A 16,213-nucleotide genomic window follows, 5' to 3' on the forward strand; every position below is an offset into this window, starting at 1 on the left:
ACATATATCGGAATTCAAAATTTGATCTCACACACATAGTACACACATTTATTTCTAGTTTAATGTACATGCAAGTGTGTCGTGTGAATTGAATATGCTTCATTCTCATTTGCTACAAGTATTACAGTTAAAACCTAGTTTTTCTGAAGCTCTAAACTTGTCATGGGTGAATTTATTCACAGCTGGTAGCTCAGGTTATGCAGCAACTCAATGGTGTTTCACTGTGACTCATCATGACTCATTTTGGTGCCTTTTATAGATGCACAGATTTGAAATAATGCAGCAGTGTGCATGTATCGCTGGCAGACTGTGAGTATGAAACACATGTTTTACACATGTTGTATGATAGTCAAGAGATCAAAGTCTGGGCTGTTTGCATATATACCCATGTACACACTCTTGTCTAATATTTCTGAGAGGGATTTTGTGATTTCTTTCTGCTTTTAATTTGGACTTTACTTTCCACTTCAGCTTAATTCTTAAACCTACAGTTGTTCACATTGTCAGCTGGGAAAATAGCTGCTTGATTTACAAATCAATTCCAAGCCGCTCAGCCAAGACGGCTCACTCTGAGCTTTAAAACAAACCCATTAATTTTTAGAAAAGCGTGACATCTTTAGAAATGGGCCGTGGGATTTTTCTGCAGATCAGCAGACTGGAGTACACAGCACATGGTTGAGGGTCACAGCCTGTTTCCACATGTCATTCAATCCCTCTCTTTCCATCCTTCTTTTCAGCAGTGATGTCCAGTATGTTCCTGTGCTTGTTCACCAGTTTATTCCAATTGCTGGGTTCTTTGTACTTCTCATTGTCATGGTGGGAACTTTTCTTCTTTTCATGTCTTTGCTTGTAAATATCATGTGCCTTTACTTCAGTTGAAGCTGAGCTGTGACTTGTTGGATAATAACATGATGCTTTACAAAATATTAAACAGTTTATGTTTGTAGCATTTGATAAAAGTAACAAAGCAGTGCACTTGACAGCTTTACATGATTTTATGTTGTCCTGAAGCTGTATGTAGCTTCACAATATTTCAACCAATAGTCTACAGCCATGCTAGCGGCTCTGTGAGGCTGTGCCTAGACATAGCTGTGCTTTGAGCTAATGCTAATGCTGGTATGGCAACATGCTCACAATGACAATACTAACATGATGCAGGTATCTTGTTTACCATGTTCACCATCTTATTTTAGTGAGCTAGCATGCTAACATTTGCGAAGTAGCACTAAACACAAAGTACAGCTGAGGCTAATCTGAATGTTCTTGGTTTTACAGGTATTTGGTCATAAACCAAAGTGTTGGACAAATTAAAAATCTGACCTGATGATGGTGCTAGATGAAAAGTCAGGGGATCACCAAAGTTTTTACAATTATCCTGAGGGGTACATGAATGTCTGAACCAAGTTCCATGACAATCCAGCCAATAGTTGTTGAGACATTTCACTCAAAACCAGAAATGTGAACCTCATGGTGACGCTAGAGAAAGAAAAAAGGGATAACCAAAGTCATTGGGATACATCCTCTGGGGACCATGAATGTCTGTACCAAATGCAATGTGCAAATCCATCCAGTAGATGTTGAGATATTTAACAGGATAAGGGAAAACTTGGATCAGCTGGTGGCATTACAGGAAAATCAGGATCACCGAAGTCAGTAGGATTCATTCTCTGGGAACCATGAATATCTAGTTGTTGAGATATTTCAGTCTGAGCCAAAGTGGTGAACCGACCGACTGACCCACCGGCATTGCCATCCCTAGAGCCGCTGGTTGGACTAAGAAGTTGTCAAAATACTTATATTCAATTCAACAGAATTGCACAGCTGTAAGAATTCATGAAGATTTTATCAGTAGTCCAATCTCATATGTTGAATAAGTGAGGCTACTCTTTTATTAAGATTTATCACAGATGGTGCTGGTTTAGCAAAGTAAATTAAACTGGATGTGAGTTGGAAATATTGGCACTAAAAAAAACTTAAAAGAGACACATAATGAAGTACACAATCATTTATTCTTATGATTTAGTAAGTGATTTAAAACTACCTAATATGTAGCCCATCAACACTTTTGTATTGCTTAATTACTATCATCAGTACTATCGTTGTTGGGCGCATTCCAAGTGGCAGAGTTCTCATCAACAACATGAATTGTTTTGATATATTAGACACAGCACAGCTATTACTACAGCACATACTGTACACTGAAATATTGAAGTCTTCTACAATCTAGGCTCCTTATCTAATTTCTTGGAAAACATCAGAAATTCGAATCAATGAGATACTGTTTTAGGATACTAATCAGCCCTTGAAATGTCTGTCTTTCGTTGATTCTTTTTTATGCTATGATTAGTGGCCATACAAAACCATTGCATGACATCATTTCATCCATTAGAGAGAGAAGCTGTGATAGCATCATTGTGGGTGTTGAAAACATTGAACAAAACCAAAAACCGTTAAGTATTTTGGTTAATCTCTTTGTAACCAGCTGGAAGCAAGTATTTACTTCATTCCTCTGCGGAGCATTTGATTTGCTGCAATGAGCATGACGCTGATGATAAATGCAATGGCGAAGGCACAAATCAGGCTTTTACGCACACACGTGTGTTTTTCCTGTTGTGTTGGGCTTGCTGTGGAAAGATTTAGAAAAAAAAATATTAGCACACCTGATTGTCTTAACAGAGCTTTAAAAATGTCTGAACAATGTGTGAAATAAAATCTGTATGCAACATACTGTCAATGTCCACATGGGACTCCGGACTGTTCAGGTGGCTCTCCTCAGTCATGATGATGTTCTCAATGTCTTTCATGGTGAGGTGGTCACGGAAGGTATCGTAAAGAAGTCTCTTGAGCTCATCCACAGTCAGTTTCTGCATGTCACACTGGGGAGACAATAACACCAAGAAAGGTCTAATTAGCAGAGGAAAAACGTCTGTCTCAACGCTCCACAGGGACACAAATAATCTGCAGGTCAGCAATAAATAGTGGTGGCAGGGAAGCTCCTGGCTATGAATGTTAATTCATATGCAACTAAATGCAAAGAATGAAGATACTGCATGTGACGTACTGTAATGATCAGAGTGGTGTAGTATGTCAAGGCCATTTGAAAATCAAGAACTTAACTTTTTTGAGAAAAGGCAGAGAAGCACATTGGAAGGTAATGTAGTAATAATGCTAGTATTCGTTGTTTAAACACCTAGATTTGACATCAGTCAAACTGTAATTGAAACAGGTGGCAGTTTATTACAAAACAACAGAAAAGCCAGAAGGACAGAGAATGGATTAATGAACACTGATAAAGGCAAAAGGTATAGGCTGGATCAGACTTGATTGATGATACTGATAACAACGTATACCTTCCAAAACACTGAATCAAAGTCTGCTCCGTGGAATTTATCAGGCATCCCAGCAGAGGAGAGTTTGGGACCAAGCAATGTGACAAATTCTTCAAAGCCAACTTGACCATCGCCTGATGACAGAAAAACAAACATGTCACTGCATAGCTCATGTGTTAAATGCAACGGCCTGAGTACTTTTGAATTTGCTGACCCAGAGAGAGAGAGAGAGAGAAATTTACCGTCTATATCAAGTCTTTGGATGATAACCTCCAGCTCCACCTCATTGGGCATGTAGCCCAGTGAGCGCATGGCCATCCCCAACTCCTGCTTTGAGATGAAGCCATTCCCATCTCGGTCGAATACTTTGAAAGCCTCACGAATTTCTGTTGGAAGATGGAGGGCAGTAATTATGTTAAGAGAGGAAGGAGGCATAGCACAACAAGCATGTTTATATAGATTTATCACTTGTAATTTCACACTGCGAGCAACAGCAGGCTGGCTCAGTTGAACATGTTTATTTGAAATATTGTGTGACCACAATGTTTATATTTAAGAGTTTAAAGTAGTTTAAATCAGTTTCAAGTTTGTTTGTGTTGAAGAATTTCAGGAAGCTACAGCGGGTCATAACTCAAAAAGTATAATCCCTGTTTCTTAGATGTTTGTTTTGAGACAAGGGAGGCATTCCTGAATATTTTGAGGGTTGAAGAGTGAAAAGTGCAGGAGTGAGAACAACTTCAAACTTTGTTCTTGTTAGAAATACTGCAGGGGCACACAGAGTCTCGCTAAAAAGTCATTAAAGGACAAGGATATTTTTGTTGTAGACAATAATTCCCATGCAAACTCCCAAACCGAGTATTATCTTAGTACTAAGTATTATTTGTGTAGCCAAACCCTAAAACACTGTAGCTTATTCCCCTGTACCATAGAGCTCCAATGTTGTCCAAAAAATATTAAAAACAAATCAATTAGCCATGTTCCTTCATTACAATGACAATGGTGGTTTATTTTGAGTAAAGCCAACTACTGCACCAAATCCTCAACAAAGACTGTAGTTGAATGTTTCAGCAGCATGGAGAGAGGCAGAGAGGCTGTAGTTGAATGTTTCAGCAGCATGGAGAGAGGCGGAGAGGCTGTAGTTGAATGTTTCAGCAGCATGGAGAGAGAATATATTTCAAATGGTAGTGTATTGATATGAAATCACCTGGCCTATTGTATTATAATATGTTTTTCCGCTGAGATCTTATTGTGCAAATTCCTTGTTTGCTATAGATATACACTAACTGGCACCTTCAGAGCCAACACCTGTTACCATGGCCATAGCACAATTGGTTGTGACAGAAGGCAGCGAGCAGGTTCATATGTTTATAATTAACTACAACTTTTGGTAAATAATCCATAAACATTGCCATTTGGCTCCTGTCCTCACCCTGCATCACGGTATTCTGTTTGAAGTGGTGAAAAGAGCAGTTGCACATCAAAGGCTCAGAGCCTCTGTGGTTCTTTTTGATGTAGATCCTCAAATATACAAGAATAAATATACTATTCAATTGCTCAGTAGTCAAGTGTCATTAGATAAAACAAGACAGGCAATTAAACAAAAATTGAACCTGTAGGATATGAACATATACATGAACAATGCTATAATGCACTGCTAGCCTGACTCTATATTCAGTTATGAGTTTTACTTGAATAAACCAAGAGCTTTTATGGAACTTCAGTTGAACTTCATATGGATTGAAAGCATGTGATTGTACTGCTGATTATACTGAGTGCTTCTACCATGGAGAAAACTAATTTGCATGCAAGTATGTGATTGGGCAAGCACCATCTGTAATTTGCATGCAAGCCCACGAGTGGACAAGCAGTGACCATCCATCTTGTGTACATTATTTGTCTACTAATTTGACTGAGATACTGCAGTTCACAATTCATAGCCCACAGTGACAGTCTGTAGCCTTGTGGAAAACTGTTGCAAGAGGCCAGTCTTCGGCACATCCATTGAGGTCCTTCTGAACAAGTGACACATTCTGTACCAAACCTTGACATATCAGACACAACATATTTGTCTAAATTACAGCCAGCACTGCTGCTTGAGTTTTGTTATCTTCCTTCAGCACCACCCTAGATTCAATGTCACGACCCCTGGTGCCAGTGACAAATAATGAATTCACTAAACCAGCTGAGCAGTGGCTGGACTACTGATTCTTTCACACTGTGAGGAGCAAATATTTAAGAAAATATAACCATTAAAAACACATCTGTTTTAAGCTATCACCTGGTTTTAGAAGATAGAATTACAATAATTTACCTTCTTGACATAATGTGTTAAATGTGCCTTTTTTTTGTTTTAAGACACTGTTTTGACACTTCATGTACAACAAAGCTTTACTTTCTTTCTCTATTATCCACTTTCCCTCATTCCAATTGTTAATTGATTTACATAAATGAAAAATGAGATTTAACTCTTATATAGGACTTACTTAAGTTCTATTCATAGAGATTGGACATTTATTTACCAAGATTTTACAGAAGCAATGTAGGCATTTTCATTTCCCATGGGCCCATAAATTAATTTATACTGGAATGCAGAAGGTAGTCACATAATCTGAACACCATATGGTGCAATACAGTACAGCCTTGGAAATACATCCTGGACACAGTCTCAATAAAAACTGCTCATTATAATCCTCACAAAGGTGTTATTACTTTTATTATTTGACATTATTGTGTCCAACTCCTGTATGTCTCTGTGAGTATTAATACCTCCTTTTAAACACATCATTTAGTGTTTTGAAGACAATAACAATGCATATTTCACATGCCTGCAAACATACAGGCATAAAGCAGATTTATTTAGACGTAACCTTGCAGCTCGGTTATCCAAAGTCAGGGCCAGGCCATGAAAGTCCTTGTACTGTATGTAATCACAGGATTTTTTAATTAATTCAGCATTTCCCCTGCAGCAGCAAGTAATCAAGGTCTATGTGACTAAACTTTTTAGTGTTAATTCTGCTGATAGGAAGAGAATAATTACAGCGCATTTACCGAAATACCAACTCGTTAAACACTATAAAGCAAATCATTCATATTGGTGTGAAATAAGTTGTTGCTCAAGTCAGTGACTTGTCTTAAAATATGCTGTAAAATATTGTGACACACTGGTCATAAAAGATGAGTCTGTAGTCTTTGAGGTAATGGCATTGACGGTAACACTGAGTCAAACACAATACGTCATCAGTGTTCAGAGTCAAGTCAAGGGTAAAATCACGGTCATGGGTGTGTCCACAATGACAAATATGCTCTACCAGACTGAACACATTGGAAACAAATTCTTTGCTATATGTGTTAGAGGGGTCATTGACAAGGATATCAAAATCATGAACAATAACAATCATAAAGAACACGACAAGGAAGAGGCTTTGCTGTTATTTGGTTTCGGGAGATCATATGAAGCTTTTGGCTTTAAATGTAATACATATAATATAAATGATCTTTGGACATGCTGCATGTAAAACCTCAAAAACAAAGTCCTGCTCCTTATGTGTATTATTGTAGAAATTAAGTTGATGGGAAAACAGAAACAGTATTTTATGGGCTGATTGTTTAAAATTAAAAAGAACAGGACATTAATATCAGTACAAACTACAAACGAATGTCCAGCATCCTATCGTTGGTGTACACAATATGATTAGCCTGTTGTTATTCAAATAAAGGACAGAACGAAACCCATTTTTGCTGGCAATATGCTCTGCATCAATTCGAAACAGGAGCCATGATGTAACCAGCTATAGCCAGGTGTATTCCAGCATCAATATATAACTGAACAACTTGGGCCCTGCCAGATACAAATCTGAAGAAGGCAGCATTGTTTATGGATGGTCCAAACAAATGTGCGTCCTGAGTGTGTAGCTACCTTTGTCTAAATCAGTGAGTAATCTCTTTTCATTTCTGATAATGTGCACCCTTTACATCCTGGTGACAGGTGCTGCATCATCTTGAAAAGGGTTCTGGAGACTGCAATAGGAATATCTGTTTTTGTTGCTTTTTACTTTGCAGCACAAGAATATCTTTGATGCCCTCCAGCGTGCCCTGTATTACAAATGTTGGAGGATTGGGTCACTGAAGGCAAAAAAGGGAGAAAAGCAAATTACACAGAATGATGTTATTAAATCTCCTTTTGAGTTTAATGAAACAAAAGTGACCAATTCATCACATTTCACCATGCAAGAACAAAATGAAATATTGACTGACAATTTCATGGCAGGTTAAACCAACATCTGCCAACAGAATCATGACGCTGGTTGTTTCCTGGAGAGCAAACAGGAATGTTGATGTATATTTATTCTTCAGTTTAACGCAGTTTATCCTTGTGTCTATGTTATTTGACCTACAGTTAGATTATCATCTTTGTCTTTCATTCAGAGATCTAAACCCAGGACTTAAAAGTCTGCTGACCTTCCAAGTGAGCTAAAACAGAACACGAGGACCAACAGATCCTACTGACCTTTCTGACCGACCAACAGAGGGATTCACGCTGGTTGCTGGTGCAGCAAAAGACATCCATGAAAATTAACCATGACCAAGGCTTATGCCAAGAAGCCCACTGCTGCATGTTGGCTGAGTGTCAGTGCGGCTGGCAGGGGCAGAAAGGCAATTGAAACGCTCTCACCTAAATAATTGGGGAAGTCCCAAATAATGGCTTTGAGCCAGAAGTGTGGCGAGACCAACATGGCATTTGGAGAAAGATCCTAAACATACCATTTGTATGTAAAAAGAAGCTAACCAGTGATTCATGATATGACTGAACATCCATAACATCATCGAAAATCAAAATTACAATCACAGACAAGTCACATCAATATCACATTGTTGAGATTTCTAAACATGCAGAGCTGGCCAGGCTTTGTGTATTTGCCACTATCTCAACTGAGGCACATGTAGCATTTCAAATACAAAAGTTGCAATACATTTCTCTGGATTTATCAAAGTTGATTTCCAAAGAGCTTTCCCACCCACCACCACAACTGCTAATTGAACAACAGATCTTATCTGCATCATTCCTATGCATTGGAGAAGATACTGGAAAATGTTGGGAGATTCAGGGGAAACAGGTGTTGCCTCTTAAACAAGGAACCAAACATCATTATCCTTGAGGAAAGGCAGGCACCACTGAGAGATCCCTACAGTGTTTGTCCAGTTCACTGCAAAACTCCCTCTCCACCTTCAGTAACAATCATGACATTGAACAGGATACTGTAACAGAGTTGATACAGCAGGAGGTAGATGAAGAGGTCTCTTAGCTCCACAGGAACTAAAGAGAAGAGAACAACAGCAGGCAATCTTCGGCCTCCAAAGTTACTGTAAGTGCAGTAACATAACTCGAGACACTATTCACAATAGATTTCGTCTCAAAACAGTCTCCACATCAAAGCTCAGTTGTTATATTTTCTTGTGTCCATCACACATTTCAGATAGTCCAGTCACATTCAGAAACTGAATATCAATTCAAGGAGACTCAGGTCTCTCCGCTAATTGCTCTCAGCTTGTCATGATGAAACAGGATCTTTTTCAGGTACAATTTTACAGATTTCAAGTCAAAATTTCAGAGCGCTGTAATTAACGTGCTATACTTGTGTGCAAAACTGTGGGGTTAAGTGTCTTCCTTCAATCAAAAACATCGTTTTCTTATCAAAAGGCTGCTTATTGAGGTAGTTACAGTTAGAGGATAAAAATATTCACCGGGAGATGAATCAGAATCTTTTCATTAAATATGAGCCCCTCCAAGGAGGTTACATCAATAATGGTATGATGACCCCCCATGACATCTTTCTTTCTGATAATGAACGTGGAAAAACATCAACAACAAAAATGCTTTACAGATGAAAGAGCTCCATTAAGACCATGTCAGCAGAACAAAAATAAGTCAACACACAATACAAATACTGTCAAATGTACAAATAAATACAAAGGCTGTGACAATACCACTAAACTGTGCAGCAACGACTAAGAACACTATCATCTTGGCGCAAATATATATATATATACATATATTTCTGGCTGACTACAAATCCCAAAATATAATAATCAATCAATAACATCAACAACAATCTAATGGGGTTTTCTTTTTTTGCATCGCAATTCATGAGAAGTATGTAGGATGTGTCAGTGACACTGGATATACACAGTTCATACAATTTCTTGAAATGTCTACAGATTTTCAAATTAGCTTTGTGCAGGTGTTGTGTTGTAACAACTCATACATATATTAAACAACATAAATCACCGCATCAACACAGGTCCCACACATTTACACTTCACCTGTCTTTACAGCGCCTTCACGTTATTTAATCTACATGAACAAACAACACACAGTCTCTAGAGATGTGCTGCACGAGCCCTGCAGCTAAAACAACTCCTGCTGTCAAAAAGTACTTGAAACACTCCCACTACCTGCAGCTCTTGGCAGGCTGAGATGGAATTACGTGACCTGATCTTTTTGTGAAAATGATGAAGAATTATTAAGAATTTGAGCTTGCTAATAAGTTAAGTTTAATCAGTTAACATTTGCTTTGTGTCTAATTGTTTCCCTACTCAGTATGATGATGAGAATGAAATATGGCTGTTGTCGACAGTCAGGCAAGGGGAGAGTAAGGACACAGTCTCATAATGAACATCTTGTAACAGCTTTAAACGATGTTGTTTGAAACTGTGAATCTCTCTGGACGGCCCCAACAGTAATGACCAGACATTTGTCTTTGACCACAGAGGAAGACATATTTGAATGACAGCATAGATGATGGAGCATTAAGTGTCCCTTGTTTCTCTAACTTTGTTGTTGTTGTTGGTTTGCTGTGAATATCTCAAAAAAACGAAATAAACACAAATATTTACGATTCATATTTATTGAATTCAATGAACCCAATCAATATTTTTCAATGGCAGAGTACAAAGAGCATCTCCAACCACTGTAAATCAGGCCAGGCAAATATTACGCTGTATGTGTACAGCATATTTACAGTTATTGGTCTCTGACAGCTGTAATGCGGTAACACAGTATATACTTGTCTGTTTACAAAAAACACTTCATTTGTGAGCACAAAAGACGACGGCTTTGCATACAAAGTGGAAGACGGTCTACTCTCCGCTACAATGCCTGATGTCTGGGGGATTCTCCTCCTGGCTGTGATCTATAAATACTGCTCACATCCTCTGTCAGCGATGCACCAAGGAGTGATACGAGCTGGAAAACACCTCCAAGAGTGTAACTGTGGGGAAGTCATGACTGTTCAGCCATAAAACGAGAGTCTTATCAGTTTCAGCACATGAGCAGTTAAAGTGTCTGCCAGTTTACTGTGAGTTACGGCGTGTGTTCTAGTAGTGGTAATACTGACGGGGTAATATCCTTTTTTAAAATAAGACATTTAATATAATGAATACATTGTCATGAAATGAAATAACCCTGACCCCATGTTAATTTACCACATCATTAGCATTACTGTGAGTGTTATTATTTAAGGTAATAGAGGATTTTCAGTGTATGTTAGTATCATACGGTGTATTCATTTGTCCCAGTCCTTCATGCATAATGGGCTGAACTTGGCTCTGGACCTGGGTTCTAATATTGTGCTCATTAAATGGGGAGACACTTGGCACAGCATAGCGTCCACATAGACATTTAGACAACTGTGCTCAGTGAATGAAACTCTTTCACACAGGGTAAATACACATATAAATGTTTAATGGATGTTTTGTACATGAATAATATAGTGATTACTGATATGTCACTGGCATAAATAGTCTGGATAGCTAAAGTAGCATCAGTGTAGATAAGATTTGGGATGAAAAAATGGGACTTTTCCTTCCACTGAGAGACGACCAAATGCCCAAGGTTAATCATTTAAAAGATTGTATAATTACACCTCAAACTAATCCGGTTTTGGATGACAGATTTAGAAAGCTCAAATATATTAGCATATGTACTGTTTTAGAAGAAGCAGTTGTACAGTTGCTTGCAAAGTGGTAATGGTTTGAACACATATCAGGGTTTATGACAACTGCATGACACAAGGGCAAAGAAAAGGGCAGGAAGCCTTGCCACTGACCCTGCCCACCTCGGCAACCATCTGTTCGAAAAACATTCCCTGGAAGCTGCAGATGTATTAAGAGCTGTGAGCACTTAATCAGCCTCCTTAAAGCTCACCCAGTAAAAACAATCGTCTCTCCATTCAGTGTCAGTGTCTGTAATCCTCACTACTGTTTATTACTATTACTATGTGTTTGCTGTTTTGTAGCCGATGTCCAATGTGGTTAAGGTGAATATAGTTAATACTACAGATGTGATTGTGGCCCAAATAAAATGTCAGATTATAGATCATGAAGGTCTCGAGATGGCAGGATTACAAAGATTTACAGGTAATCTCTACGGAGTCTTGAGTGTGCCAGTGGAATAATTATCCACATTTTATTATAATCATTAAATTAACTAATGCATTTTAAATGAAAATTGGTACGGTCATTTGTCATAATTATGTTTGAATGATGCTGATCGCAAAAGCAGTTGTTATAAAATCAGAAAATCCTCATTAAATGTGCAAGTAAATAATTCTGCATCATTCATTTCATTTTAAATGATCTTCCTATTATTTTCCATCCTACAATTCATTTGCCTTCTTCTTTAATTTTTAAATGATGCGATCATTTTTGAAAATGCCACCAAGACATACATCTTAGGAAATTAAGTCATAGGCTCGAAAATTTTTATTTTGTTCTTCAATAGAGAAACTGGGATTTGTCTCTGTTAGTTGAACACAGTCGGGGTGTTACTGAAACAGCATCTAGTTGCCATTTGAGAACCAGCAGCTCAAGGCACTTCTGCATTGGCTTCAGCATTGATCCGAGGTGGTCTCTGTTTGCTTAAACATCGAAGTGCCTGATGATATTGTTAAGGCCTCGAGAAAGTTGTATATGTTATGTAACGTCATCTATTCTGAGCTCAAAAGGGGTGGTGGGAAATCAAAAATGTGTTTTTCTTTGCAGGAATATCTTACCTTCCCTAGACTGTTCATTATTGTTCAAGATGTGGCTGATTGAAGTCACTGTAATTGTAATCTTTCACCTGTTTCATATTCACTTCTACCGCAAAGGCATTCTGTTCCTTACATACAGTATACATCAACTTCAGCACCGAAAATGTATTCTATGCATCTCATTATATTCTGTGTAACTTTCTGCTGGTTCACTTGTACAGTGGACATCCTTTACAATTCCACCTGGAGCTGAAACAAACTCTTTAATGTGTTTATCTAGGACAGTATGTATCAGTATGTATCATATATTGTCCACAGTGTGTTGTGTTGTGTCAGTGGGCACTTGAAAATGGTGGTCAGCATGTCTCTGCAACACTGTCCCCAAGAGAAGTTCCTGTTGATTTAATCACGTAGCTCACTGAGGTTTATGCTCACTTTTTCCTATAGTGGGAAAGTTTCACCGACTCTGCTTGCAAAAATTCAAACAAAATGTATTCTTTAGCATCACTTTTTAAGGTGAAGATGTTTAGATGAAGTATAGATGTTGGGGTATATTTGAACCGTCATATATGAGAATGATTTAGGTAAAAGTAAATATAAAACTACTAAAACCAAATAAAGAAAACAGTAATCAGTAACAGGGTATAATAACCAGATGATAATAAACCTATATAAAATCTTACATTGTTATCTGAACTGCTGTCATCTGGACTTAATGTCTGACAATGATTCATCTGGGTTTTAAGTTGTTCTCTATGAAATATATAACATACATAGCAGGCGTGATTGACTGAATAGCATGTTCATGAAGGTATTCTGCACTTGCTTTGTGTCTTCATTGCATGATTTCTCGAGATATCAAAATCAAGGCACACCTTTGCTGTGTTTATTTTGTAGCGTTAGTTGCATAGTCATCTCCCAAAGCTTAATATATGGCAGTTCAGTGATGTGGTTGTAATCTGTTTCTCTGATGATCCCAAACATGTCAAATTACACTGAATATATACAGTATGTACACACACACACACACACCTTGCTGGGGAAAAAGCTATTATCATAAATATGATTAGGGAGAGTAATTACATGAGTTGAGCAAACAGGGAACTTCTGCCCCGCAGTAATTAAAGATTTTTTGGATGAAATAATATTTATGGACTGATTTTCAAACCTCTGTGAAAAAGGGAGCCATTTGCATTGAGAAACCCTGGCCTGCAGCCCTGTTCACAGAGCAACAGCAGCTCCCACACTGTGTGTTAAGGTGGAGCAGGAGTAGAGTAAAGGGTGGTTGGCCAGTAGGTGGGAGGTTGCTGATTCAGACCCTCAGTCTGGCCGAGGTTCATCTGAAACTCTCTTACCTCCCTCAACAACTAGAAGCGAAGTGCTCTTTAACACACTTTATCTGCTGGTGGAGCTGCTCAGCGACAAAAGGTGGAGCACTGTTTATCCTGGGCACCACTCAGGTGTGAGGCCATGTAAATGTAGCAGTGCATTATGTGCTCAGTGAATCTTCCCGAGGTAAATACATTCATGCTTGAATGGTCCGTCTCGCTACGTTCTGAATATTTAATGGCTCTCAAGTAGAAAACTACAGTTTGAAAAGACTTCTCCATTACCTTAAAGGCTGTATTGTCATTGTGCAACACACAACACTCCTTCTACTGTTGTTCCAATTCTTGCTTTTCCATAGCCAACCTTTTTAATTAAATTTATGTCGGCATTGCAGATAGTGAATTTTCAATGTCAAATGAGTGGCTCAAAGCAAGGGCAGGCAGCTACTTGTGGGCCCGGGCAACCTACAGACAGAAGAAGGGGAAATGGAATTCCCTTCGCATAAAAGACTTCGTGATATCAAATCTAATCCGAGTTATCTCTTTATTGTAGTCTGCCTGGCTTGGCTCCAAAACACTGCCAGCTGTGCTTTCTCATTGTGGAGACCATTTGCCAAAAACAAAACCTCCATTCTTAACAGCTTTGCACTACGGTTACTATAGCAAGAATGATCATAATGCTCCGATTAATCTTTTAGATGGCCTAAGTACAACACTTTACTATTGATGGGTTTTTTTTATTAATTAATGACGAAATGCAGTCCATCAAACAAACCCAAAAGAGATGAGAGGATGTAATTTAAGACTCACAATGAATCAATCTCCCATCTTATTAATGGCTTTTTATCTGCCATAGATTTTACAGAAATGGTATGTAATCTAAATTTTTATAGTTTGAAATTTGCCATTCATCACAGCCTTTTCTCCATTTCAGGCTCCTCTTTATGGTGCCAATGTTAAGATTTTCTCCCCGATTCTTCAGTCTTGTCCCTTGGCTCAAACACTAATGACTTAAGTGAAATCAGGCGCAATTGAGTCTCACAGGTGCCGTGGACATAGCTAGGAGATATGGCATTGAGATGTTGCTCACTCACAAGTTTATGACAATGTGTCATGTATGGAGAACTTGGGATGTGTTGCGTACTGTTGAAAACCATGAACATTATTAGCTATTTACTGCAATTATTAGAGGGCGGTGGCAACATTTTAATTGATGTACAAAAGGACAAAGAAATCAGAAGCGACAATATGCAAAAAGAAAGACAGGTGAAGAGATAAACATGTGAACATAGAGCATACAGCTGGTCTATGTATCCCAGAGGTAGTGGAACATTTAAACCATAATGTAGAACATCTGTACTGCTGAACCTTTTCACAAGCAGACCTACAGTTTAGTGCGCAGACAGATGTGTGGATCAGACCGGCTGGAGCTTTCCAGGGTCCTGAACTGGTTTGCCAGGTGGACGTTGCATTTAAACTCTTATTTACATTAAAATAAGAACTTGAAACCGCACAATGAAACAAACAAGACTCACCTTCCACCTCGTCCTCAGGAAGGATAACCGGGGTCCGGTAGGAGAGGACATCTGGAATAGTGCAAAGTCCCTTGTACATGAACCTGGTGGTCACAGCACGCACTGGCATTTCTGCGAGGGAAGACCAACAACTGTGTCGCGATCTTCATATAGCCTAGCTCTCCGGAGTTTTTCCCAGACAGACCCTTTGCTACTAATTGTCCTTGGTATCTTTAAATCTCAAGAAAACGAAACAAGGAAACCTCCCTCCGCAAAGTTCAAGCCTCGTCGATATGGTCGATAATGTCAGTAAAATCACCTGGTTTCAATGCACAGCCTGAAGCAGCCTGAGCCAGATATGAAGGAGGACATATAAAACTTTTACTTCATAGCCCGGGGAGCAAAGCTCGAGCCTGTCTGGAATGTTTTGGACATCTATGATGCCTGAAATAACCCTTCAGATATTGAGTAGCTCATATTCAAATCTTGATGCAATCAAAGAGATAAACAGGCTACTTTTCCATTCTTCTATCCGGGTACAGCTCCTGCATTTCAGCATTCACAAATTATGAATGAATATATATTCATATATATTATAAAATAAACATTTGCACTCAATCGACCTCTTCGCTATTGATTTTACTGATTCCTACAACGCGTCTCGTTCTTTCAAACTGTCTGTTCCCGACACAATCTGCCTCACTTTTCTTCCCCGTTTCGGCATCTTCTTAAAAAAAAATCGATGGTACAAGATGAAACAGCAGCACTGACGAGATGATCCTATCCGGAAAACGAGGCACAAACAAAATGTGGTAACATTTCTTTTTTTCCTGGAGAGCAGCTTCAAGGGAATCCTGGGTGACCCCCCCTCCCCTTCTCATCTGATACAGACACGCTGTATGAGGCAGTGATCCTCTCTCTCCAGCTGTCTGCTCCAGTCTCATTTGGGCTCTCACACAGCAGCACACACACACACACACACACACACACACACACACACACACACACACACG

At 38.7% G+C, this 16,213-nt stretch overlaps 1 protein-coding gene across 1 annotated transcript; it reads right to left on the minus strand.

Moving 5' to 3' along the window:
• Nucleotides 1–2,496: 2,496 nt before the first annotated feature.
• cabp7b (calcium binding protein 7b) lies at nucleotides 2,497–15,330 on the minus strand. Its single transcript, XM_070924953.1, has 5 exons — nucleotides 15,222–15,330; nucleotides 3,572–3,715; nucleotides 3,351–3,463; nucleotides 2,729–2,876; nucleotides 2,497–2,624 (listed from the first exon to the last, which is right to left on the minus strand). Exons 1-5 carry the CDS (start codon nucleotides 15,328–15,330, stop codon nucleotides 2,497–2,499), a joined length of 642 nt encoding a protein of 213 aa, XP_070781054.1.
• Between the last annotated feature and the right edge of the window lie 883 nt (nucleotides 15,331–16,213).

This window comes from Enoplosus armatus, chromosome 18 (assembly GCF_043641665.1).
Source record: "Enoplosus armatus isolate fEnoArm2 chromosome 18, fEnoArm2.hap1, whole genome shotgun sequence".
NCBI lineage: Eukaryota > Metazoa > Chordata > Actinopteri > Centrarchiformes > Enoplosidae > Enoplosus > Enoplosus armatus.